This window comes from Bombina bombina, chromosome 8, assembly GCF_027579735.1.
Source record: "Bombina bombina isolate aBomBom1 chromosome 8, aBomBom1.pri, whole genome shotgun sequence".
NCBI classification, from domain to species: Eukaryota; Metazoa; Chordata; class Amphibia; order Anura; family Bombinatoridae; genus Bombina; species Bombina bombina.
In genome coordinates this window covers 136473143-136499738 of record NC_069506.1, presented here as the reverse complement: position 1 = coordinate 136499738, position 26596 = coordinate 136473143, and the positions used below count along the sequence as shown (strand labels likewise).

At 41.4% G+C, this 26596-nt stretch overlaps 1 protein-coding gene across 1 annotated transcript in view; it reads left to right on the top strand.

Moving 5' to 3' along the window:
• Nucleotides 1-26596, top strand: part of LOC128638883 (vomeronasal type-2 receptor 26-like) — a 190543-nt gene that overhangs the window by 28868 nt on the left and 135079 nt on the right. The window contains exon 4 of the mRNA XM_053691011.1: nt 12877-13003. Within this exon, the coding sequence (XP_053546986.1) occupies nt 12877-13003 (127 nt within the window). The remainder of the gene's footprint in view (nt 1-12876; nt 13004-26596) is intronic.

Sequence of the window (26596 nt, the reverse complement as noted above, 5' to 3'; positions counted from 1 at the left end):
TCCCATTGTTTCCTATGGGGGAATCGTGCACGAGCACGTTTTTTAAGCTGGCCGCGTCCGTAAGCACCGCTGGTATTGAGAGTTGCAGTGGGGGTAAATTATGCTCTACGCTCCTTTTTTGGAGCCTAACGCAGCCCTTCAGAGAACTCTAAATACCAGCGGTATATAAAAGGTGCGACCAAAAAAAAGCACGCGTAGCTAACGCACCCCTTCTAACGCAAAACTCCAAATCTAGGCCTAAGATTACAGAAAATAAAAAACAAATTATCAAAAATAAAAAATATATACCTAATTCCTATCAAAATAAAAAAGCCCCCCCCAAAATAAAAATACCTCCTAATCTAATACTCAACTACCAATAGCCCTTAAAAGGGCCTTTTGTAGGGCAGTGCCCTAAAGAAATCAGCTCTTTTCCTTAAAAAAAAAAAATACTAAGTCCCCATTCTAACAGTAAAAACCCCCACCCACCAAACCCCCCCCCAAAAAAAAAACTAACACTAAAAAAACCTAAACTACCCATTGCCCCAAAGGGGCATATGTATGGGGATTGACCTTAAAAGGGCATTCAGCTCTTTTAAGAAGGCCCATAACCCTAATCTAAAAAAAACAAACCCCCAAAATTAAAAAAAAGCCTAAATCTAACCCCCAGGTTGGTACTCACGGTTCCTGAATTCCGGCGGAGAAGGTCCTGTTCCAGGCGGTGAAGTCTTCAGCCAATAGGATGAGAGCCAGCTCTCATCCTATTGACTGATTTGAATTTGAAGAATTAAATCAGCCAATAGGAATTCAAGGGATGGCATTTTTAATCGCATACCTTGAATTTACTATTCAGTGTGTGGCGGAGATCTATGAAGAGGATCCACCACGCTCCATGGCTCCGCGGTCCTGGATGAAGATAGAAGAGGTCACCGCTTGGAAGAAGACTTCACCGATGGACTTCAGGAACCGGTCGCCACTTGGAAGAAGACTTCACTGCCTGGAACAGGACCTTCTTCCCCGGACTTCAGGAACCATGAGTACCAACCTGGCTGTTAGATTTAGGCTTCTTTAATTTTTTTTTTTTATTACTGTTATGGGCCTTCTTAAAAGAGCTGAATGCCCTTTTAAGGGCAATGCCCATACAAATGCACCTTTAGAGGGAATAGGTAGTTTAGGTTTTTTAGTGTTAGTTTTTTTTATTTTGGGGGGTTTGGTGGGTGGGGGTTTTTACTGATAGAGGGGGGACTTTTTTTAAAGGAAAAGAGCTGATTTATTTAGGGCACTGCCCTACAAAAGGCCCTTTTAAGGGCTATTGGTAGTTTAGTATTAGATTAGGGGGTGTTTTTTTATTTTCTGTATTGTTAGACTTTTTTATTTTCTGTAATTTTAGCTTAATTTAAACATAGTTTTTTTATTTTTAAAGTTATGTTAGGTTTTTTAATTTAATTGTAATTTAGTTTTATTTTAATTTATGTAATGTGTTAATTTATGGGGTTTTAGGTTAGGGGGATTAGTGATTAGTTATTTGCGTTGTGGGCTTTGGTGGTTTAGGGGTTAATAGTTTAATAGGTTTATTGTGTTGTGGGTTAATGGCGGATTAGGGGTCAATATATTTATTAGGTAGTTTGCGATGTTGGGGTTGGTGGATTTAGGGATTAATACTTTAATTATTAGTTGCAATGTGGGTTTGATGGCGGATATAGGGATTAATATACTTTATTAGTTATTGCGGCGGGGGATTGCAGTTGACAGGTAGATAGATATTGCGCATGGGTTAGGTGTTAGTTAATATTTTCCGGCAGTTACGGGAGTTATGGTGCTCACATACTCAGCACAAGCGCAAGGCTGGCTGCGACTGCCTTTGTGTGGCGAGGTAAAAATGGAGTAAAATTTCTCAATTTTCGCCACGTAAGTCCTTGCACTGAATATGTGATACCGATTTGTGACTCGGTTCTATGTTAGCTTATTGGAGTACAATTTGTGGCCGACGAGTGAAATATACGTGCTGCATTTATATGCCGCGCCATGTATGTGATACCAAAAAACGTGTAAAAACTGCATATGTAATGGAGCCACATATATTGCCTCAATATCTGAAATAAGATATTCGTTGGGTTTACTACTACGAATATCCACCATAGACTAACTGGTCACCTGGAAAAGAGGGGAGTTATTTGGTTACTTCAAAAGTAAAACGTAAATAATAATAGTTTGGGGATGTGGGCCATAGGATATATTTTCCCGTGTTTAACAGGTAAACTATGGGGGGAAGGCAGAGCTTGCAGTAAAAACAAATTAAAATATTCAGGAGGGTAGTGGTGACTAAGGCCCCTAGTTATCAAGCCGTCAACCTCAAATACGCTGGAATTCCGCAGCGTATTAGTGGCAAGGCTGATTTGCCTTAGTTATCAAGCCCTACATACCGGCAAAAGTAGAATTTAGTGACATAAGCTTTGATCCGATTCTTACGTCACTCCAGATGTGTGTGCGGCACAATCTGACTACTTTTGCTAGTTATCAAAAAACTAGCAGGTACGCTCGGCACTTTTCCGGACCAGCGTACCTGGTTTTCAAACCGCCGCCCTGGAGGCGGCGTATCCCATCGAAATCAATAGGAGTCTGACCATAGCGAAAGTTCATGTTCGCTGCTACCAGACATCCCATTGATTCCTATGGGAGCTGTCTACACCTAATACCCTAACATGTACCCCGAGTCTAAACACCCCTAATCTGTCCCCCCTACACCGTCGCAACTAAATAAAGTGTTTACCCCTTAAACCGCCGCTCCCGGAGCCCACCGCAAGCTATACTAAATATGTTAACCCCTAAACTGCCACTCCCGGTGCCCGCCGCAACTATAATATATTTATTAACCCCTAAACCGTCGCTCCCGGTGCCCACCGCAAATATAATATATGTATTAACCCCTAAACCGCCGCTCCCGGACCCCTCCGCCACCTACATTATACCTATTAACCCCTATTCTGCCCCCCCTACACCGCCGCCACTATAATAAAGTTATTACCCCCTAAACCGCCGCTCCCGGAGCCCACCGCCACCTACATAATACCTATTAACCCCTAAACCGCCGCTCCCGGAGCCCACCGCCACCTACATTATACCTATTAACCCCTATCCTGTTCCCCCTATACCGTCGCCACCTATAATACAGTTATTAACCCTTATCCTGCCCCCCCTACACCGCCGCCACTGTAATAAAATTATTAACCCCTAAACCTAAGTCTAACACTAACCCTAACACCCCCCTAACTTAAATATTAATTAAATAAATCTAAATAATATTTCTCTTATTAACTAAATTAATCCTATTTAAAACTAAATACTTACCTTTAAAATAAACTCTAATATAGCTACAATATAAATAATAATTATATTGTAGCTATCTTAGGATTTATTTTTATTTTACAGGCATCTTTCAATTTATTTTAACTAGGTACAATAGCTATTAAATAGTTATTAACTATTTAATAGCTACCTAGCTAAAATAAAGAGACATTTACCTGTAAAATAAAAACTAACCTAAGTTACAATTACACCTAACACTACACTATACTTTATTAAATTATTCCTATTTAAAACTAAATACTTACCTGTAAAATAAACCCTAAGATAGCTACAATATAATTAATAATTAAATTGTAGCTATTTTAGGATTTATATTTATTTTACAGGTAACTTTGTATTTATTTTAGCTAGTTAGAATAGTTATTAAATAGTTATTAACTATTTAATAACTACCTAGCTAAAAGAAATACAAAATTACCTGTAAAATAAATACTAACCTAAGTTACAATTAAACCTAACACTACACTATCATTAAATTAATTAAATAAATTACCTACAAATAACTACAATTAAATACAATTAAATAAACTAACTAAAGTACAAAAAATAAAAAAAGGTAAGTTACAAAAAATAAAAAAAATAAGTTACAAACATTTAAAAAATATTACAACAATTTTAAGCTACTTACACCTAATCTAAGCCCCCAAATAAAATAACAAAGCCCCCCAAAATAAAAAAATGCCCTACCCTATTCTAAATTAAAAAGTTACCAGCTCTTTTACCTTACCAGCCCTTAAAATGGCCTTTTGCGGGGCATGCCCCAAAGAATTCTGCTCTTTTGCCTGTAAAATAAAAATACACCCCCCCCAACATTAAAACCCACCACCCACATACCCCTAATCTAACTCAAACCCCCCTTAAATAAACCTAACACTACCCCCCTGAAGATCATCCTACCTTGAGTCATCTTCAGCCATCCGACCACCGAAGGAACCGAAGAGGAGATCCGGAGCGGCAGAAGTCATCATCCAAGGGGCGCTGAAGAAGTCTTCCATCCGATGAAGTCATCATCCAGGCGGCGCTGAAGAAGTCTTCCATCCGGGCGATGTCATCTTCCAAGCGGCATCTTCAATCTTCTTTCTTCCGGATCCATCTTCATCCCGCCAACGCAGAACATCCTTCTTCCCTGACGGCCGACGACTGAATGAAGGTTCCTTTAAGGGACGTCATCCAAGATGGCGTCCCTTCAATTCCGATTGGCTGATAGGATTCTATCAGCCAATAGGAATTAAGGTGGGAAAAATCTGATCGGAACAGCCAATAGAATGCGAGCTGAATCTGATTGGCTGATTGGATCAGACAATCGGATTGAACATCAATCTGATTGGCTGATTCAATCAGCCAATCAGATTTTTCCTACCTTAATTCCAATTGGCTGATAGAATCCTATCAGCCAATCAGAATTGAAGGAACGCCATCTTGGATGACGTCCCTTAAAGGAACCTTCATTCAGTCGTCGTCCGTCGGGGAAGAAGGATGTTCCACGTCGGCGGGATGAAGATGGATCCGGAAGAAAGAAGATTGAAGACGCCACTTGGAAGATGACATCGCCCGGATGGAAGACTTCTTCAGCGCCGCCTGGATGATGACTTCATCGGATGGAAGACTTCATCAGCGCCCCTTGGATGATGACTTCTGCCGCTCCGGATCTCCTCTTCGGTTCCATCGATGGTCGGCTGGCTGAAAATGACTCAAGGTAGGATGATCTTCAGGGGGGTAGTGTTAGGTTTATTTAAGGGGGTTTGGGTTAGATTAGGGGTATGTGGGTGGTGGGTTTTAATGTTGGGGGGTTGTATTTTTATTTTACAGGCAAAAGAGCAGAATTCTTTGGGGCATGCCCTGCAAAAGGCCCTTTTAAGGGCTGGTAAGGTAAAAGAGCTGGTAACTTTTTAATTTAGAATAGGGTAGGGCATTTTTTTATTTTGGGGGGCTTTGTTATTTTATTAGGGGGCTTAGATGAGGTGTAAGTAGCTTAAAATTGTTGTAATATTTTTTAAATGTTTGTAACTTATTTTTTTTATTTTTTGTAACTTAGCTTTTTTTATTTTTTTGTACTTTAGTTAGTTTATTTAATTGTATTTAATTGTAGTTATTTGTAGGTAATTTATTTAATTAATTTATTGATAGTGTAGTGTTTAATTGTAACTTAGGTTAGGATTTATTTTACAGGTAATTTTGTATTTCTTTTAGCTAGGTAGTTATTAAATAGTTAATAACTATTTAATAACTATTCTAACTAGCTGAAATAAATACAAAGTTACCTGTAAAATAAATATAAATCCTAAAATAGCTACAATTTAATTATTAATTATATTGTAGCTATCTTAGGGTTTATTTTACAGGTAAGTATTTAGTTTTAAATAGGAATAATTTATTAAAGTATAGTGTAGTGTTTGGTGTAATTGTAACTTAGGTTAGTTTTTATTTTATAGGTTAATTTCTCTTTATTTTAACTAGGTAGCTATTAAATAGTTAATAACTATTTAATAGCTATTGTACCTAGTTAAAATAAATTGAAAGTTGCCTGTAAAATAAAAATAAATCCTAAGATAGCTACAATATAATTATTATTTATATTGTAGCTATATTAGGGTTTATTTTAAAGGTAAATATTTAGTTTTAAATAGGATTAACTTAGTTAATAAGAGAAATATTATTTAGATTTATTTAATTAATATATAATTTAGGGGGGTGTTAGGGTTAGTGTTAGATTTAGGTTTAGGGGTAAATAATTTTATTAAAGTGGCGGCGGTGTAGGGGGGGCAGGATAGGGGTTAATAAATGTATTATAGGCGGCGACGGTGTAGGAGGGGCAGATTAGGGGTTTAGGGGTTAAACTATTTATTTAGTTGCGGCGAGGTCCGGGATCCTCAGGATAGGGGTTAATAACTTTATTATAGGTGGCGGCAATATAGGGGGGCAGGATAGGGGTTACTAGGTATAATGTAGGTGGCGGCGGTCTCTGGGAGCGGCAGTTTAGGGGTTAATACATTTATAAGAGTTGCGGCGGGGTCTAGGAGCGGCGGTTTAGGGGTTAATAACTTTATTGAGTTGCGGGGGGCTCCGGGTGCGCCGGTATAGGGAGTAGAACAGTGTAGTTAGTGTGGGTGCTTAGTGACAGCTTATCAATAAAGCTGTCATAAATCCAAAGAGCAGCGAGATCGGATGAGTGATAACTCTCACAGTCCACTGCTCATTGCCCCGTACTTGGTGCGGGGCTTTTTGACAGCTTTTTTGATAACTTAGGCGAAATTTTGAAGGTCCGCGGCGGCGATGGTAGGCGAGCTTAGGCGGGCGTATTGAACCGGCGAAGGCAGGTAAAGTAGACGGCTTGAGAACTACCCCCCAATGTATTCAAAAATATGAAAATCATGGAGTCTAGCATCTAAGAGACAGCAGGTTGGTAAAGTAACTAAGTGATACCTTCCTGAACTAAATGTCAGCATGTAATGTGGTATAAAGTAGGTAATAAGACATAAGCTAATATTGTCTAATCTTTGAAATAGCAAGAGTTCACGTTATTTAGGTCCCTAGAGCCACTATTTATTGTTATACATGAACATCCCAGAAATGAAAAGCACTCCCACACTTATAGAAAAATACATAAATGCTGCATTATACATATATCTATAGCTAAACATTGAGTCTGATCTAATGGTGAGAGTTTAGATTTATGCAATTCACTACTAGTATTGTCACACTTAGAAAGAATAGAGTATATAAGAGTGTGATACCAGAATTGTTTCAGGTATTCATAAAGTTCTGCAATGAGATCATAGTATCACAACTAAATACATATAACACTATAACAGATGTAGCTATGAACAATATCAAAATATGTAGGTATCCTGATAAATACTTTGGATGTCAATTAAGGGGTTACTTAGTCTAGATTAACAAACCCAAAAAAGGACATATAATCCCTATTTTATTTGCCAGCATATCTTAGTTAAACATTCGAATAAAAGTTGTAAAAGACCAACCGCTTATGACAAACTAGCTCCCTAAATTAAAAAAATACTTTTAGTAAGTTCCATAGCTGTCTAATATGACATTCTAAACAAAAATATGAACTGAGCTCAAAGGGGACCATTTATCAAGCTCCGTATGGAGCTTGTTGGCCCGTGTTTCTGGTGAGTCTTCAGACTCGCCAGAAACAGCAGTTATGAAGCAGCGGTCTAAAGACCGCTGCTCCATAACCCTGTCCGCCTGCTCTGAGCAGGTGGACACGAATCGCCACAATTCAACCTGATCGAGTACACCTCCCTGCTGGTAGCCCATTGGCCGTGAGTCTGCAGGGGGTGGTGTTGCACCAGCTGCTCTTGTGAGCTGCTGGTGCAATGCTGAATACAGAGAGCGTATTGCTCTCCACATTCAGCGATATCCGTCGGACCAGAGCCGCACTGTCAGATCAGGGTCCGACAGACATTTGATAAATAGACCTCATAATGCGATATAAACATTTGGTTAAGAAAACTAAATTTAAGATGCTACTTAACTGTATTTAAAAACCTAAAGCTAAGAATATATCCACAATAACCGAATGATGTAGTCTCTCTGTGCGTCCTACCCCACACCAGCCTGTCTAATGGCTTGTTTCAGGAAAATGGCAGAGGGTTTCTTCTGTTTCAGAAGAGCGGCGTAGAGTTTCATTAATAATTGCAAGACAGAGTCCCCAGCCTTCCAGAAATAATGTGCTAGTAATAAGGCCACTGCGTCACAACTCTCTTCTCTATGTAGATACTAGACAACTTCCACCATGACTATCTGCCATACAGGCATTGGATGCTTTCCAGTCATGAAAATAGGGCCCTCACCTCCGACCTTGTCATGATATATGGAAACGCTCTGTTGTTTTCTAAATCACCATGCATATCAGCTAAGTCTCTTGTCTTATAGATTAGGAAGTCTGAGACCCGCTCCCAGGGATCGGCCATATCCCACATGGTCAGGTCATTCTAAATATATTTAGTTTGCCCAGCGTCTTGCTTCTGTTTTGCTGTATGTGATGGCCCCTCTTGAAGTGATGACACAGGAACATTTATAGGCAGCTTCTAATTCTGTGTTGACGTTAGGAGTTTGTGAATATTTCTAAGTATTGCCACTTGCCACTTCAAACTTTACGAAGATGGCTTACAGGCTTTGCGAAATGTCCTCCATGTGTAGAGTTGTAAAGGCTTGAATAGAGTAGCCTTGACTGCAATGGAATATAGTGTTCACTTCAGAACGGGCTTGTAACCCAGTCGGCTGGGAAGGTTGATGCGTGGCAGCCCAGACTTCTACAGTGAGGAACACTCATCTAGTCCCTCAGGCCACACTGCAAGAAAGCCCGTTTGTCGGCTGGAAAGTCATGTTAAGGCAATGTGGTCAGGGTAGATGTGGAGCAGTAGTGTCCCTGAGTCTTTCAGAAGTTCTAAAAATGTGGGAACTGTAGATAAATGGAATAATTAGCTCCTAAATTCAGTATATGGTCAAGAGCTCTTCAAAGACACGTCTTGCTCCTTCAATGTTAAGCTCTGCCCCCTCAGGATTGTATTTTTAATATGTGTTCTTATACATTGTTGTTTGTTGTATTTAGAAAAAAATAAGTGTCTTTTCTTTGAATAGGGGGGAGATGTGATGAGAGCATGTGGGTGACGTCACCGGAAGTTGATGAGGAGGTAGAGACCATTATATTTCAGTTGTATTAATCAAGCTGAATGTGTGGTTAAGTCTGTAAACTTTGAAGTTCTAATAAAATCGAGTTGTACCTACTTCATTGTGTCCTGCATCTCATAACACTTACCATGGGTTAGATTATGAGTGGCACAATATCGGGTTTATTGTGACTGTTTGTGCACATTGGAATTAGCGTGCGTGTTACAAGTTGAAAGTAAATGCGTTCACTTGAGCGCAATGGAATTTAATGCGCATTGGGTACTGCAACCTCAGAGCTCTGGCTTAACTGTTAAGCTTGAATAAAAAGTTGCACAAAATACTTCAAAATTACATTAAAAAGTACAGTTACACTCATAATAACTCCATCTAATTAAAAATATAGAAAAAAAGATATGAGGTCCCAGGTGTTAGGAAAATAAAGGACTGCACAGGGCTTTAACATAGATATATATACTGTATATCTACATGTCTATATATATATATATATATATATATATATATATATATTATATGTGTGTACAGATGTACTTTTATTGTAACCCAAGCACTTCATTTCAGGTCTCAAGTCGTGCTAACTTTTTAGTGTTTTGTGTTGCGTTCAAGCACTGCATATAACTTTCAACTTGTAATATGAGCTAAACATTTTCTGTCAATTCGATTTACCACGGATTTGTATTACCAGACTGCGTGCGTATCCTAGCGGGGTCCAGGGGTATTTAGATCACACCCTGCGCAATTAATCCACTTGTAATGTATGCCATTATGGAGATATTCTGCATTTAAAATCCATTTTATTACCTGAAATAATTTAAAATAAAAGTTAAGGAATTTGAGAGTGTAGGCATCATGAGGACCACAATTTTAACAAGCCTTTTTTAGAAGCAGTATAACATATAGGACTTTTTTTTTTTTTTAATGTTTCATTGAGGAAATGTAATATAAACAACTTAGTATACAGTACACTATAAACAAGTTACAATTGAAACAGCTCTTGTAAGTCAGTGCATATATTTTAAGGCATATGAGTGTATAAAATGAAGTTTCAAATATAATCTATCCACATAAAGCGTAATTGCAAACAAACAAAAGGTTGTGTCATATAATGTATCTTGGGTTTCACAGACTAATCCCAGTTCAGTATTGTATCCTAATAACACTCATAGCCTATAGCTTCCTCATTTTTTCTTATAGTCATGACCTAGATCAGTCTTCTAAAACCAGAGAGGCCACACTCGGGCCCCTAATCACTTGTAGATATATTTCAATAGGGAGGAGGGCACTACTGTCATTATAGAGTATAGGAAGGGGAATATAATAGGCCGCTATATTGTATCAGACATGGACTAAATAACAGGAAAATGCTATGGAATCTGCGTTCCTTAGTTTACATTAGTAAACAAAGACTAAGGGAAAACCCCTTAGGGGGGAAAACGGAGCATGATATGGGATATTAATAATATGTAATGAATAGAGAGGCTATATATTTTATTTCTATATACCTGTTTATCATCTAACTCAACTCCATAAATAGATGTCAAGGCTTCTCTTTATTGGGAGGTGGTTTTAAGGGGATAGGGCGAAACAACCTAAGAACTTGCCAGACAGATAAACTATTGCTTCCTGATAATAATCAGCGTAAATAGTAATGCTGAGTAGGGATGTGCGTATCTCGGCCGCAGACAGCACCTCCCACTTTTAGAAATTATTAGGTGACAGAACTGTATTAGATGGAGTCTCTCTCACATATAAGTGCAACATGACCCCATGGTTATATAGAGAATCCCATTGGATAAGTAGATCTGTGTTAGTAGAATTAAGTTGGCAACTTGGGCAACTGAGTAAGGTGTTAGATGAAGCACTCGGTATAGAAACTAACTAGGGGATATAGATTATGAGTAAATTTGGTATACTATTTTATTAATAAGTTGTGAATAGCCTTTAAAAGCTGTGGGATCTAGGGTATTGGATGTCTTTAAGTGACCAGCCCCTAGATGTTTTGCTAAATAGGAACCTATTTTCTATAAAGAGGCTAGTAATTTTGTAATATCAGTGGTAAACTGGATTACACTGAATCACTTATCAATAATAACAAACAAAATTTACTAGTTAGTGGGTACTATTCATATAAACACAAAGTAGTAAATCATAGACGCTCAAAACATCAGGAACACCTGAAATCTTCCCTAGTAACTATAAAATGGCAAACATTTATGGAATGCTAGTGAATATCCAGTATAAACTAGTTCCCTTATCAAGAGTAATAGATTACTAATAATCTGAGTTTACTGATTGAAGGTGGTAAATAGTCTACATAAAATCACATGGCATCAAAACATGGTACAAAAGGCTTTGCATATACCATATCGGAAAAAGAAAGATATGTCTTTAAGTGACAAGGAACATATTAACATAATTATAAGTGTCATCAAACCTTCAGATAGTATAGAGTATGCCTTCAGGTTCTTTTGCCATATAATGCTTAACAATGGGAGGCACAAAGAACGTAGCAAAAATATAGGTACTAATAAAATACTTGTCTAGAGTCATCTTTTAAGCTGAACAAAATATCTAAAGCACAGTAAAATATCAGGACAGGACTAGTAATACACAAAACAAAACCATTTGTTCATTAAACCATGAACTTATAACTTATTATTGCCAGGGAACCGCAAACAAAACACAATGTCCACAAACCAGTATAGGCATTGCTACTCAGTAAAAGTCAGGGCAATAAAGACTTGCTCATTCCGTATCTACCCTTGTCCCTGGCCCAAGAATTCATCCTACCCCAGCTCTTCGTAGTAATATCAGTTTGTCAGATGGACAGCATAGGGTGAGATAATCCAGTTGCCTAAGATATCTGAAACACATGTCCAGTACACTCCTCAGGCCCAGATCAGTTACTGCAATGGGATATTGATCTAGGGTCTCACCGGCCAGCAAACCATAGACATCAGCCTTCAGCATCGTCCCCTTATCCTCCAACCTCCAGGTCTCCATTGACACCGGCAACCAGCTATTCTATGAGCACAAGACTCCTGCGGGTGACCCCTCAACGTCAGAAACAAACCGGACCAGTACCGTAGAAACAAATTGTGCTGATGTTGGAGAGCCGCACATAGTGAGCCGCTGTTTGGGTTGAGGTGAGTATATCTTCAGTGACTGCCTAGCATCTGTGTCCTCACCTTCTCCAGTCGTGTTCTGAGTGACTACCACGCCATGTCGTGAGGCTCTACACACTCAGCCGATATAGATAGCAATCCTGCGCCATCTTGGAACATATATGGTGCAGTGAAGCGTTCAGACCACTCTGAGATTATTGTGAGCATCTCAGAGAGGTGGCTCTCAAAGATGCCCAATATCACATCCTCAAGTGATTCATTAGCCATTGCCCTCAGCAGCGGGTAGCAGATTAGCCTTTAGTTGGATTCGTTCTGTGCTTTTAGTTACTGCGTAGGCAGAAAACAAAATGGCCGCTCACAAGGGTTCCCTTCAGCAGGACCTGCTCCGTGAAAGTGAGGAACCGTCCATTTATCGCTCCTCGTTTGGAGCTAAACTGTGCAGGTCTCCTGGGCTTACAAATTTCTCTGTGGTGATGTCAAATTCGGGCTTGAACGGACGCTAAGATTACTGTTTAAATATGATATAGTAGGAGCTCTTGTGATATGCGTCCGTTCAGCTCCACAGTTAGCTCCGCCCCCCAACATATAGGACTTTTATATACTGTAAGTATGTTTTTATGTGAGCATATAGATGTTAGTTTTATCTTTTATATAAAAACATTTATGCTAAGCTTACTTACAGACCTATATATTCCTTATTTTATAAATCACTGAACAGCTCTTGCTTTTTTTTCTGTGTTCACTTCTACAGATTCCACCGCGTTCTGTCTGCAGTGAGAGTTGTCTCCCTGGATACAGGAAAGCCATACCAAAAAACATACATGTGTGTTGCTATGATTGTGTCCGTTGCTCGGATGGGGAAATATCTAACAAAACTGGTGGGTTTCAAATTAATGTAATTTATATTAATCTATTAATTTGTTTTTGTTAAAATAAACAAATACATTTAGCAGCTGTCTTTATTTTGAAAAGAATATACTTTAAATGACATAGAAAATAATATGGAATTAAGACAAAGATTTAAAAGCTATTCTGTCATTTTTATTTATTTTTAAATATTTTTTTTTATTGAGGACGTAATTTTGACATACAATCTTTTTCAAACAAGGTAAGAACAGTATACAAACATTGAATATTGCGTGAAAGATACAAAGATAATGAAAATATGTACATGTACAAATAGATGACAAGTGGGAGTGTAAACCTTTCCCTGTGTGGGAGTCCTCATTTTTACAGAGGTATCTTAGGCATATACAACACTTTTTAATGTATGTAGGGTTTTGCAGTAATAGCCTGCGCTGGTGCGATCTTCAAGGCAGCTAGCCAGTCTATAGAGGTAACCCCATAACATAGCTTAGAAAATTGTATTATACCACAGACTCCTAGCGGCGGTAGGCCGGGGGGCTCGTAGACCCCTCTCCGCCTGCCATCTGTTGGTTTGCAGAGCAGAGTACGTTTTCTCTTTTGTCCTTTAACGGGCTAGTCTCAGGGAGGGGATTTCTGGGGGCAAGGAAGGATGCGGGGATATCAGTTCAGTTTCTAGGGGGGGGCGGTGGTAAGGGGTGCAGGAGGGGAAGAGGAGAAAGGCGCAGCATGGATTCCGTAGGCAGCTAGGTAGGGGGTGGATGGCTCACCATGGACTCCCAAGGTTCCCATGTAAGGCAGTAATTGTTCAGCTGACCCCGTTCTCTAGCTACAAAATTTTCCATATTTTTAATGTAGTTTACACATTCCAGTACACTTTGCAGCCTTGGAGGTTGGCTCTTTTTCCAATTCCTAGCTATAAGTAGCTTGGCAGAGATGAGGATATATATCAGGAGGTTTTGTTTGCTTTTGGGGAGTTTGTCTATGTCTAGATGCAGTATGGCCAGGGCAGGGTTCAGGGTTGCTGTTAGTCCTAGGTCCCTACATATTTTTTCTACTTTCTGCCAATAATCCGCCAATCTAGGGCAGGTCCACCAGACATGTATGGGGGATCCCGGCTCTCCACATTCCATACAGCACTGCTGTGAGTGCTCAGGGAAAAGTTTCTGCAGTTTTGTAGGCACTAGGTGCCATCTGGTAATGACTTTGAAATACAACTCATATAGTGTAATACAATGTGTTGCCTTTTTCATTAGGCTAATGGCCTTATTCCAGGTCTCCAATGTAAATGTTAATTGTAAGTCTCTCTCCCATGAGTCCATATGAGTCGTTTTTGGGGGGGATGCTCCCTCTATGAGGCAGTGATAGTGTATCGAGAGGGGTTTAAACTGCTGGAGATTGGTCGCCCACCTTACCACCCAAATAGTCAGGTCTCGTATTGATTCATCTAGGAAGCCCCAGGATTTCATTAATGTACATAGTCTCAGTAAGTCAAATCGAAGCTTGGGAGTCAAGGTAGGGAGGTCTAACATATGTTGGTGAGGTCGTAGTTGTGCGTTATTGTAGAAGTCCTCTAAAGTGTTTATTCCCGAATCAGCCCAGGTGCTAAGGTGTGTGTTTGGCAGTCCTATCAGTAGTCCTCTTATAGAGTGTACCAGCGAGGGGTGTGGGGCCACTAATTTATTATGTCTCAGCTTAAACCAGGTCTGTTGACAGCCCTTTACAATGTTATTTGCAACGTGTATTTTAGATTGCCAGTGCGGGGGCAACCAGAGCAAGTCCTCTAAATGAATGTATGCTGGCAAAGAAGCCTGTTCTAGTTCTTTCCACCTTGTTGGGGGAAGGTCTCTTCCCCAGGCTGTAGCATGTTTTATCATTGCCGCCTCATAATATTTTCTGATGTTGGGGAGGCCTAGGCCTCCTTTCTCTAATGGCATTTGTAGAATATGTGCTGCTACCCGGGGTCTTTTATCGTGCCAAGTATATGCATTGAAAAGGGTCTGGAACTTCCTAAACAATGTATATGGAACTGGTAATGGGACACATCGGAACAGATAGGTGAGTTTAGGGAGAGTCATCATTTTGAGAGCCGCTATTCTGCCTAACCAGGATATCTCACTGTATCGCTTGGAGTGGAGTTCAGAGGTGATAGTTGTTAGGAGGGTTTCAAAGTTCTCTTTAATCACTGTAGATTTTGCGTGGGATAGATAAACTCCTAAGTAGCGAATTCCTTTGGAGGACCACTTAAAGGAGTAGTTAAGCTGGATAGAGTCCTTCTCACTCTGCGAGATATTAATGGAGTATGCTTCCGTCTTGGCTACATTTAATTTATAATAGGATATTTCCCCAAACTGTTTGAAGAGGGCCATTAGTGGGGGGAGGGATTCAACAGGGTCTGATAGGAATACCGTATGGTCGTCCGCAAAGAGCGCTAGTTTCTGGGGAGTATCATGCATCTGTACGCCATGGATCATTTCTGATTCCCTTATGGCAATCACCAGGGGTTCTATCGCAAGAACAAATAGAAGGGGGGAGAGTGGGCATCCCTGTCTGGTGCCATTGCAGATTGTTATTTTTAGTGAACAGAATCCCAATCCCCTAACAACTGCTGTGGGGGCCGAATATAATGCTTTGACAGCCGTAATGAAGGAGTCTGGGATACCAAACACTGATAGGGTCTGAAATAAATAATAAAGCAGCAAACAAGGGAAAGTCAGTTAGATGGAGAGTAACTGCGGTGATGTGTGTCAATCAACTTAAGAGCAGTGTGTTGATCAGCTAGCTCCCAAATCACAATACATGCAGTGTTTGAATATTGACAGGATTGTATAACCAGGTCCTGTGAGTTTTCCCTACCTCAAACTTGGACCGGTGAGATTCCTATGCCACCGCTAGATGCACATGTATAAGAATGAAAATGCAAAAACACTAGATATCTAGTAAATATACGCCAAGAGTCCACACCTCATACCTGTGTGCTGCTGGATCCTGAGCGACAGTCCGTTGCAGCAAAATATCCGTTCTCCTTACTGTGTATGGATCGTCTCGTTCAGTTAGTATCCAGCTCCTGCGGTAAACCTGAGTGAGCTCTGATGGCTGCGGTGGGTGACTCCTCCTTCCGTTAGCGTCCCAGGTGATGGGCGTAATGATGCGGTCAGGATATTGGTGCAATACCTAGCTGCTGTGCTACACTAGAGGCCGGTCAAATGAGAGCAAAAAGTGAAAAAGGAGCACAAGCAGCGGTTCAATGCACAAAAATTAATTTATTTACAAGTGGCAAACATAGCGCCTTGGCGCTCAGAGTGAAGAAAATTAACACGTTTGTCAAACAAACAAACAAAACCGTGAGAGGGGAGATAAACACCCCGGGGTAAATACTGACAAAAATCAATGAGACTAGCGTTAAGAAAACAGGTATACGCGTTTCAGCTTACAGCCTTACTCATTACCTGGCTAAAACACAGTGAAGTGAACTTAAAAACAGTGGCTAGTCATCCTATTGGTAGTTGGGAACACTCCCCTCAATTAATCCTCCAATAGGTATTTATTTACGTAGCTATGAACACCTGAGAAAGCACAGAGGTATGCACTGTAGTCAGCACACAGTAAATACATATGGAATAGAATAGAAATAAACAATTCCTGTACATTATGTGTAATTACAATCCAATATGTATAAACAATTTCAGTGATCAAAAATGAATTAAAAATGAATTCAATTCAATGGGAGAGAGGAAAGAGAACTCCGGACCCAGCTGGAAACATTTGTGGTGCTGGGAAACCGCTTCATAATTGCTGAAATGAAAAATACAGATAATATAAGCACGGAATAACAGTTGTTTGCATCCAGAGACATATAACTCATATAAATATTAAGATATAGTCAGTAGACCCTAGGCATACATACTGAACCTTAAGCTATAATAATAATAATAATAATGATGGTACAGTTAACCCTTAATAAAAATAAAGTCAAAGAGTGTCCACAAATACATAAGTGCTGTTATCATATGCATTCCTTGCCATACTGGACAATAGGTAGCTTCATTATTATAGAGAGCCCTATTTACAATAGAAAAATTAGTCCAGAGGGCAAGCTGGAGTGCCAGGGACCTGGAAAGTTATACTAAAGTATCCTACGCTCCAGGGGTAACATAGTATAGACAGGGAGAACCGGGTGGGGGAGAGGATAGGCCCTACCAAAAATTGATGAGGTCATATCCCTCTCCCCCAACCTGCGGACCCTGTCGACTCCCCACTTACAGGGAGCCACCCTCTCAATTATGGTCCAAGAAAAGGAGCTAGTGTCTTTCTGGTGTGTACCCGCAAAATGTTGAATCAATGCTGTAGTGAGTACACCCGCCCTTATATCACTAAGGTGCTCCTTAATACGGGTTCTGGCCTCTCTTGTCGTGAGGCCTACATATTGGAGGGAACATTCCCTGCAAGAAATGACATAAACCACATATGTAGACCTATAATTGAGGCAAGAATCTATCATAAAATTCTGACCTGTCATTAGTGAGATGAACTGGTTACCAGGGGCCAGCTTCTCACAGGCCACACATGTACGATGGTGGCAGTGAAATGTACCCTTACAGCTCAACCATGAAGAAGTGGGTTGTCCTGTCTTTTTAATTCTTGTGGGTGCCACAATGTTGCCTATTGTTCTGTTTTTCTTGTAGGAGTACCTTAGGCCATCTGTAACCACTTTCTGGAGTTTGTCATCTGCAGATAGCATGTTAAAATTATGCCTCACTATTTGGCAGATTTCCCTGTATTGTCTTGAGTACTCTGTTAAAAAGACAACTTTGTTGTCTTTCCCTTCCTGAGTACAGGATTTAGGCCTAAGAAGTCTTTCCCTAGGTATTCCTCTTACAGTGTTCCTAGCTTTTGTAATGACAGAACTCCTATAGCCCCTCTCTTTCAGACGTATGGTCAGTTCATTGGCCTGTTTCTCATAGACCTCTGCATCACTGCAGTTCCTTTTCAGCCTAATGAACTGACCCTTCGCTACTCCTTTAAACACTCCTGGCGGATGGCAGCTAGCTGCATGTAGCAGTGAGTTGCCCGAAATGGGTTTGCGGTAGGTCTCTGAGCTGATAAACTGATCCTGTCTACCTCTAAGAGTTACATCTAGAAAGTTGATAGTGTCACTTTGTATCTCATTTGTAAAGTGAATCCCCATAGAGTCATCATCAAGACTTCTTATGAATGTCTGTAATTCAGATTCACTACCTCCCCATATAAATAGGAGGTCGTCGATATAGCGACCGTACCAAACTACTCTGTCTTTGTGAGGATTCCCATCTCCATAGACGTGGGACAGCTCCCACCAACCCATAAACAAGTTGGCGTAGGAGGGGGCAAATTTCGCCCCCATAGCCGTCCCACGCCTCTGGAGAAAGAAATCCCCCTCAAATTCAAAGTAGTTATGGTTGAGAAGGAAGTTGGTAACTTCCACCACAAAGTTCACAAAGTTTGATTCCGGTCCATATTGTTTTTCTAGGAAAAACCGAATGGCCTGCAACCCCTTTTTGTGTGGAATAGAGGTATATAGCGATTTTACATCGGCTGTCAACCAAACATAGTGTTTGCTCCAAACTACTCTAGAGAGAAGATTGAGTACATGCTTAGTATCTGAGAGAAAGCTCCATAGAGCACTCACCATTGGCTGCAAAACATGATCCAGCCACTCTGACAGGTGCTCCAGCAGGGATCCAATGCCACTCACGATTGGCCTCCCCTGTACATTTTCAGTGGACTTGTGGACCTTAGGCAGGTGGTTAAATGTAGGAATGGTGGGATTAGACACTATGAGATAATCACGTGTCTTGGCATCAATAAAGCCTAGCTCCACACCATCGTCCACAAGGGAGGCCAACCGTCGCTGGAACCTCCCCGTCGGATCACCCGGCAGAGCACTGTAGTCATCAATATTTCTTAATTGCCTGTAGGCCTCCTCCCTGAAGCTACTGGCATTGAGCACCACTATGGTGCCACCCTTATCTGCGGCACTCACCACTATGTTTTCATTGCTGGCTAGGCTGTCTAGTGCCTTCCTCTGTAGTGCTGATATGTTGTTATGTTTGCCCTTCTCTGACTTGTAATACAACTTTGTGAGGTCTGATTCTACCCTCTGTTGGAACTTCTCCAGGACTTGGCCTCTGTTCTGGATGGGATAGAACGAAGACTTACACTTAAAGGATGGAACCTGTATATTCCCAGCCCCACTGGCCTCATTCCCTAGTGTCTCCAGAGACCTAATGTCACAGAGTTCCTGGAAACTTAGTTGATTATCGGGCCCTAGGCCTACCAAGCCTCCTGACCTGTTCCTGGGAATGGATACGTGGCTCTCATCACTCCCTCCCTCTTGGGAATGGTAGAACTTTCTCAGTGTTAGTTTCCGAATTAGTTTATTGACATCAAGTAATGTCCTGAACAGATTAAAGTCTGCAGTGGGTGTAAAGGACAGTCCCAGACTCAGTACCTCCAGTTCATGTTTGGTCAACACCACATCTGAAAGATTCAGTACATTCTGTAGTTGCCTCGGCCTCGGCCCCTCCTCTGGGGATACCTCCTTTGGTCCTTGTATTGATGGCTTTGATCCTTGCTGGCGCCTCCCCCCCCATCTGGTGTTCTTTGGGGGACCTGAAAAACCTGTTCCAATTGTACTCTCTCCACTTCCATAGCTTCTGTAGTGCTCGTCTCTACACATCTTGTTTCTTCCCTATAATGTGAGCGAGGCTGTGGAGCCTGTGTTTTGAGTATAGAGGGTGGTAGAGGTATTGAATTATCCTTTGGTCTGGTAGCTGGTGTCTTAGGTGGTAATTCTTCCCCACCCGATCCAGATCCCTCATCACACGATTCACCTTCACTTTCAAAGAAGTTCACTCTCCTTCTGCTTTGCCTATGTCTGTTGTTCCCCCTTGATTTGTTTGGGTAAAATGTATTTCTATTTTGTTCCTTCCTTAAAGTTTGACTATCCTTTTTGTTCCATACATAGACACGATTCAAGTCATGATCTAGCTGATCTCTAAGGTATTTACTGTGTTTTATTTCCAATAGCAATGTTTTAGCTTCTGCTATTATTTGCTGAAGTGTGCTGTCAAACTTTAAATAGCTTGGTTCCTTGCTCCTATTGTTAAGTTCCCTCTGAACCTCTTTGATTTTTATTGTTAGCTCCTCTAGGGATTTCTGTTTATATTCGCAGATCAACTGCATAAGTTTCTGTGAGCAGGTACTCAGGTGGCCATTCCACAGATCAATAAATACTTTATCATCTGTGACGAAAGTTGGAAATTTGTTTAGCCTCAGTCCCCTGGGTATGATGCCCAATTCCTGATATTTAGTTAAAGTCTTTATATCCCAAATGAGCTTGTTTTCTTTTAAGAGTAGAAATTCTAATTCTTCAAATAGGGCAACCAAGCTATAATGGGATTTGTCAGTAGAAAACACCTTATTATAATCCACAGGTGCAGTGTTCCTTTCCTGTGCATTCCTCAGTGAAAACAGTGAAGCTACTTCAGTATTACCCCCTTCACTCATACCTGATCGCAAAAAACGCTCACACAATAAAAGATATTTGAAAAATGGTAGCAATAATTGTGTGCCAATAACACCAATGGGTGCAGATACCACCTAGGACTTCAGTTACTCTCCCAGGAGTCTGGCCTAGACCCCACGTGTACACGAATGATAAAGCAGCAAACAAGGGAAAGTCAGTTAGATGGAGAGTAACTGCGGTGATGTGTGTCAATCAACTTAAGAGCAGTGTGTTGATCAGCTAGCTCCCAAATCACAATACATGCAGTGTTTGAATATTGACAGGATTGTATAACCAGGTCCTGTGAGTTTTCCCTACCTCAAACTTGGACCGGTGAGATTCGTATGCCACCGCTAGATGCACATGTATAAGAATGAAAATGCAAAAACACTAGATATCTAGTAAATATACGCCAAGAGTCCACACCTCATACCTGTGTGCTGCTGGTGCTCAAAACACAGGCTCCACAGCCTCGCTCACATTATAGGGAAGAAACAAGATGTGTAGAGACGAGCACTACAGAAGCTATGGAAGTGGAGAGAGTACAATTGGAACAGGTTTTTCAGGTCCCCCAAAGAACACCAGACGGGGGGGGAGGCGCCAGCAAGGATCAAAGCCATCAATACAAGGACCAAAGGAGGTATCCCCAGAGGAGGGGCCGAGGCCGAGGCAACTACAGAATGTACTGAATCTTTCAGATGTGGTGTTGACCAAACATGAACTGGAGGTACTGAGTCTGGGACTGTCCTTTACACCCACTGCAGACTTTAATCTGTTCAGGACATTACTTGATGTCAATAAACTAATTCGGAAACTAACACTGAGAAAGTTCTACCATTCCCAAGAGGGAGGGAGTGATGAGAGCCACGTATCCATTCCCAGGAACAGGTCAGGAGGCTTGGTAGGCCTAGGGCCCGATAATCAACTAAGTTTCCAGGAACTCTGTGACATTAGGTCTCTGGAGACACTAGGGGATGAGGCCAGTGGGGCTGGGAATATACAGGTTCCATCCTTTAAGTGTAAGTCTTCGTTCTATCCCATCCAGAACAGAGGCCAAGTCCTGGAGAAGTTCCAACAGAGGGTAGAATCAGACCTCACAAAGTTGTATTACAAGTCAGAGAGGGGCAAACATAACAACATATCAGCACTACAGAGGAAGGCACTAGACAGCCTAGCCAGCAATGAAAACATAGTGGTGAGGGCCGCAGATAAGGGTGGCACCATAGTGGTGCTCAATGCCAGTAGCTTCAGGGAGGAGGCCTACAGGCAATTAAGAAATATTGATGACTACAGTGCTCTGCCGGGTGATCCGACGGGGAGGTTCCAGCGACGGTTGGCCTCCCTTGTGGACGATGGTGTGGAGCTAGGCTTTATTGATGCCAAGACACGTGATTATCTCATAGTGTCTAATCCCACCATTCCTACATTTAACCACCTGCCTAAGGTCCACAAGTCCACTGAAAATGTACAGGGGAGGCCAATCGTGAGTGGCATTGGATCCCTGCTGGAGCACCTGTCAGAGTGGCTGGATCATGTTTTGCAGCCAATGGTGAGTGCTCTATGGAGCTTTCTCTCAGATACTAAGCATGTACTCAATCTTCTCTCTAGAGTAGTTTGGAGCAAACACTATGTTTGGTTGACAGCCGATGTAAAATCGCTATATACCTCTATTCCACACAAAAAGGGGTTGCAGGCCATTCGGTTTTTCCTAGAAAAACAATATGGACCGGAATCAAACTTTGTGAACTTTGTGGTGGAAGTTACCAACTTCCTTCTCAACCATAACTACTTTGAATTTGAGGGGGATTTCTTTCTCCAGAGGCGTGGGACGGCTATGGGGGCGAAATTTGCCCCCTCCTACGCCAACTTGTTTATGGGTTGGTGGGAGCTGTCCCACGTCTATGGAGATGGGAATCCTCACAAAGACAGAGTAGTTTGGTACGGTCGCTATATCGACGACCTCCTATTTATATGGGGAGGTAGTGAATCTGAATTACAGACATTCATAAGAAGTCTTGATGATGACTCTATGGGGATTCACTTTACAAATGAGATACAAAGTGACACTATCAACTTTCTAGATGTAACTCTTAGAGGTAGACAGGATCAGTTTATCAGCTCAGAGACCTACCGCAAACCCATTTCGGGCAACTCACTGCTACATGCAGCTAGCTGCCATCCGCCAGGAGTGTTTAAAGGAGTAGCGAAGGGTCAGTTCATTAGGCTGAAAAGGAACTGCAGTGATGCAGAGGTCTATGAGAAACAGGCCAATGAACTGACCATACGTCTGAAAGAGAGGGGCTATAGGAGTTCTGTCATTACAAAAGCTAGGAACACTGTAAGAGGAATACCTAGGGAAAGACTTCTTAGGCCTAAATCCTGTACTCAGGAAGGGAAAGACAACAAAGTTGTCTTTTTAACAGAGTACTCAAGACAATACAGGGAAATCTGCCAAATAGTGAGGCATAATTTTAACATGCTATCTGCAGATGACAAACTCCAGAAAGTGGTTACAGATGGCCTAAGGTACTCCTACAAGAAAAACAGAACAATAGGCAACATTGTGGCACCCACAAGAATTAAAAAGACAGGACAACCCACTTCTTCATGGTTGAGCTGTAAGGGTACATTTCACTGCCACCATCGTACATGTGTGGCCTGTGAGAAGCTGGCCCCTGGTAACCAGTTCATCTCACTAATGAAAGGTCAGAATTTTATGATAGATTCTTGCCTCAATTGTAGGTCTACATATGTGGTTTATGTCATTTCTTGCAGGGAATGTTCCCTCCAATATGTAGGCCTCACGACAAGAGAGGCCAGAACCCGTATTAAGGAGCACCTTAGTGATATAAGGGCGGGTGTACTCACTACAGCATTGATTCAACATTTTGCGGGTACACACCAGAAAGACACTAGCTCCTTTTCTTGGACCATCATTGAGAGGGTGGCTCCCTGTAAGGGGGGAGTCGACAGGGTCCGCAGGTTGGGGGAGAGGGAGGCCTTCTGGATTTTTAAACTCAGGACAAGAGTTCCAGAGGGCCTTAATTCGGAATATGACCTCATCAATTTTTGGTAGGGCCTATCCTCTCCCCCACCCGGTTCACCCTGTCTATACTATGTTACCCCTGGAGCGTAGGATACTTTAGTATAACTTTCCAGGTCCCTGGCACTCCAGCTTGCCCTCTGGACTAATTTTTCTATTGTAAATAGGGCTCTCTATAATAATGAAGCTACCTATTGTCCAGTATGGCAAGGAATGCATATGATAACAGCACTTATGTATTTGTGGACACTCTTTGACTTTATTTTTATTAAGGGTTAACTGTACCATCATTATTATTATTATTATTATTATAGCTTAAGGTTCAGTATGTATGCCTAGGGTCTACTGACTATATCTTAATATTTATATGAGTTATATGTCTCTGGATGCAAACAACTGTTATTCCGTGCTTATATTATCTGTATTTTTCATTTCAGCAATTATGAAGCGGTTTCCCAGCACCACAAATGTTTCCAGCTGGGTCCGGAGTTCTCTTTCCTCTCTCCCATTGAATTGAATTCATTTTAATTCATTTTTGATCACTGAAATTGTTTATACATATTGGATTGTAATTACACATAATGTACAGGAATTGTTTATTTCTATTCTATTCCATATGTATTTACTGTGTGCTGACTACAGTGCATACCTCTGTGCTTTCTCAGGTGTTCATAGCTACGTAAATAAATACCTATTGGAGGATTAATTGAGGGGAGTGTTCCCAACTACCAATAGGATGACTAGCCACTGTTTTTAAGTTCACTTCACTGTGTTTTAGCCAGGTAATGAGTAAGGCTGTAAGCTGAAACGCGTATACCTGTTTTCTTAACGCTAGTCTCATTGATTTTTGTCAGTATTTACCCCGGGGTGTTTATCTCCCCTCTCACGGTTTTGTTTGTTTGTTTGACAAACATGTTAATTTTCTTCACTCTGAGCGCCAAGGCGCTATGTTTGCCACTTGTAAATAAATTAATTTTTGTGCATTGAACCGCTGCTTGTGCTCCTTTTTCACTTTTTGCTCTGAAATAAATAATCCCACCGCACCCTGTCAAATGCTTTCTCAGCATCTAGTGACAGGGTGAGCATCTGGAGTCCCATATCCACGGCCTCCGAAAAATATTCAGAAGGCGCCGGGTATTATCCATGCCCTGCTGGCCCAGGATAAAGCCCACCTGATCTAGGTGTATGAGCGTCTGTAGGTGTTTCCCTAGTCTATTCGCCAATGCTTTAGCGTGAATCTTGGCATCGACGTTGATGAGTGAAATGGGCCTATAGCTGGAACACAATAGAGGGTCTTTACCCTCTTTGTGGATCGTTGTGATGTTTGCCTCCAAGAGTTCTGCCAAGAAACCACCCTTGGTTGCCACATCTTTAAACAAACGGAGCAGTATCGGGGCTATAAGCGGGCTGAGTGCTCGATAAAAAGCCACTGTGAAGCCGTCTGGGCCTGGGTCCTTATGGGGTGCAAGTTCATCTATGGCTGCTTTGATCTCTGTCAACGTAAATTGCTGCCCTAACTCTGTCCTAGCTTCCTCAGAAAGGGTGGGTATGGGTAGTTTTTCTAAAAATCCATGAATATCACCATGGTTAGATTTGTTTACCTCTTCTGCGGTCTCAATATTGTATAGGGAAGAGTAGTAAGTTGCAAACGCAGCGCCTATATCCTTGGGTGAATATACCACACCACTAGGTGTCGCAATGTGGGGTATTCTCTTCTGTTGCTTGCGCTTGCGGAGCTTGTTAGCCAAGAGCCTATATGCTTTATTTCCTTTATAGTAATAAAGTTGTTTGAGCTTATGTAGGTTTTCTTGGACCCGCAGCAAATCTCTCTTGGAGATTTCCTCCCTGATAATTCCTATTTGGTGTGCTATTTGAGTGTTAGGGTTTAATTTATTTGTCCGTTCAAGGATGCGCAGGTCTCCGTAAAGTTTCGCTAAGGACTGGCTGCCCTCTCTACGAAGCTGCGCCACTTTTTTAATAAAATGTCTGTGTATGTATGCTTTAAAAGCTGCCCAGACCATGTCAATATCAGTGTTCCCTGTGTCATTATGTGATAGAAATTCCTTCACAGTCTCCTGAAGTGCCGGGAGTTCTATGTCAGACAGCCATTGCTCTGGGAGTCTCCATGGGGGTCTACCAGACAAGGACTGTAATTCGGTGAAGTCCAGGTATACCATGTCGTGGTCTGACCACGTACATGGTCTAATGTTGGGGTTAATGAATTGATCTAGGGACCAAGAGTCACAGAATATATAGTCCAGTCGAGAGTATGAATTATGGGCTTTTGAGTGATGCGTGAAGTCTCTTTCTGAGGGTGCCAGGCACCTCCATGTATCATAAAGGTTATGTTGGTAGATGAGTTTCCTAAAGGCATCAGAGGTGGATGAGAGGTTTCTGTCAGAGTGTGTCGTGAGGGTGGACTGTTTGTCTTTGGAGGGGTCCCAAACCATATTAAAGTCTCCCCCTATTATCAAACATCCTCTTTTAATCTGGTCTATGTGTGTTAAAAGATTACGAAGAAAGGGTATTTGCTTGGTATTAGGTGAGTACAGCGAGACTAAGGTAAACAGGGTGTCATTAAGTGAGCAGATAAGTATAAGAAATCTACCTTCGCTATCTCTTTCAACATACTCCAGTTTATAGGACAGGTCTCTGCTAATTAATATGGCAATCCCTCTTGGGGCTCCCTTGTCCAGTGAGTTTCCTGCAGGAACAGGATATGTAGTTTGTGTGTCAACATGTAACGTTGTAGGAGCTTCCTCTTAGTGGGGGAATTTAAGCCCTGCGCGTTCAGTGTGGCTATACGTATTGGGGCCATTATGGGAGTGGGCAGAGGGTTGTCGGGATCACTAGGGACAGGAGACTAGTCCGGGATTGAAATGCAAGGGTTCGTTCTCTCTGCGTGGGGGTAGGAGTGCGTGGTAAATCCTCGAGTAGTGGGTGCTAGGGGAAAAGCCTCTATAGCTGTTCAAAAGTGATAGATATACACTTTCACAATGAGTGTTCCATCTGGTCTAT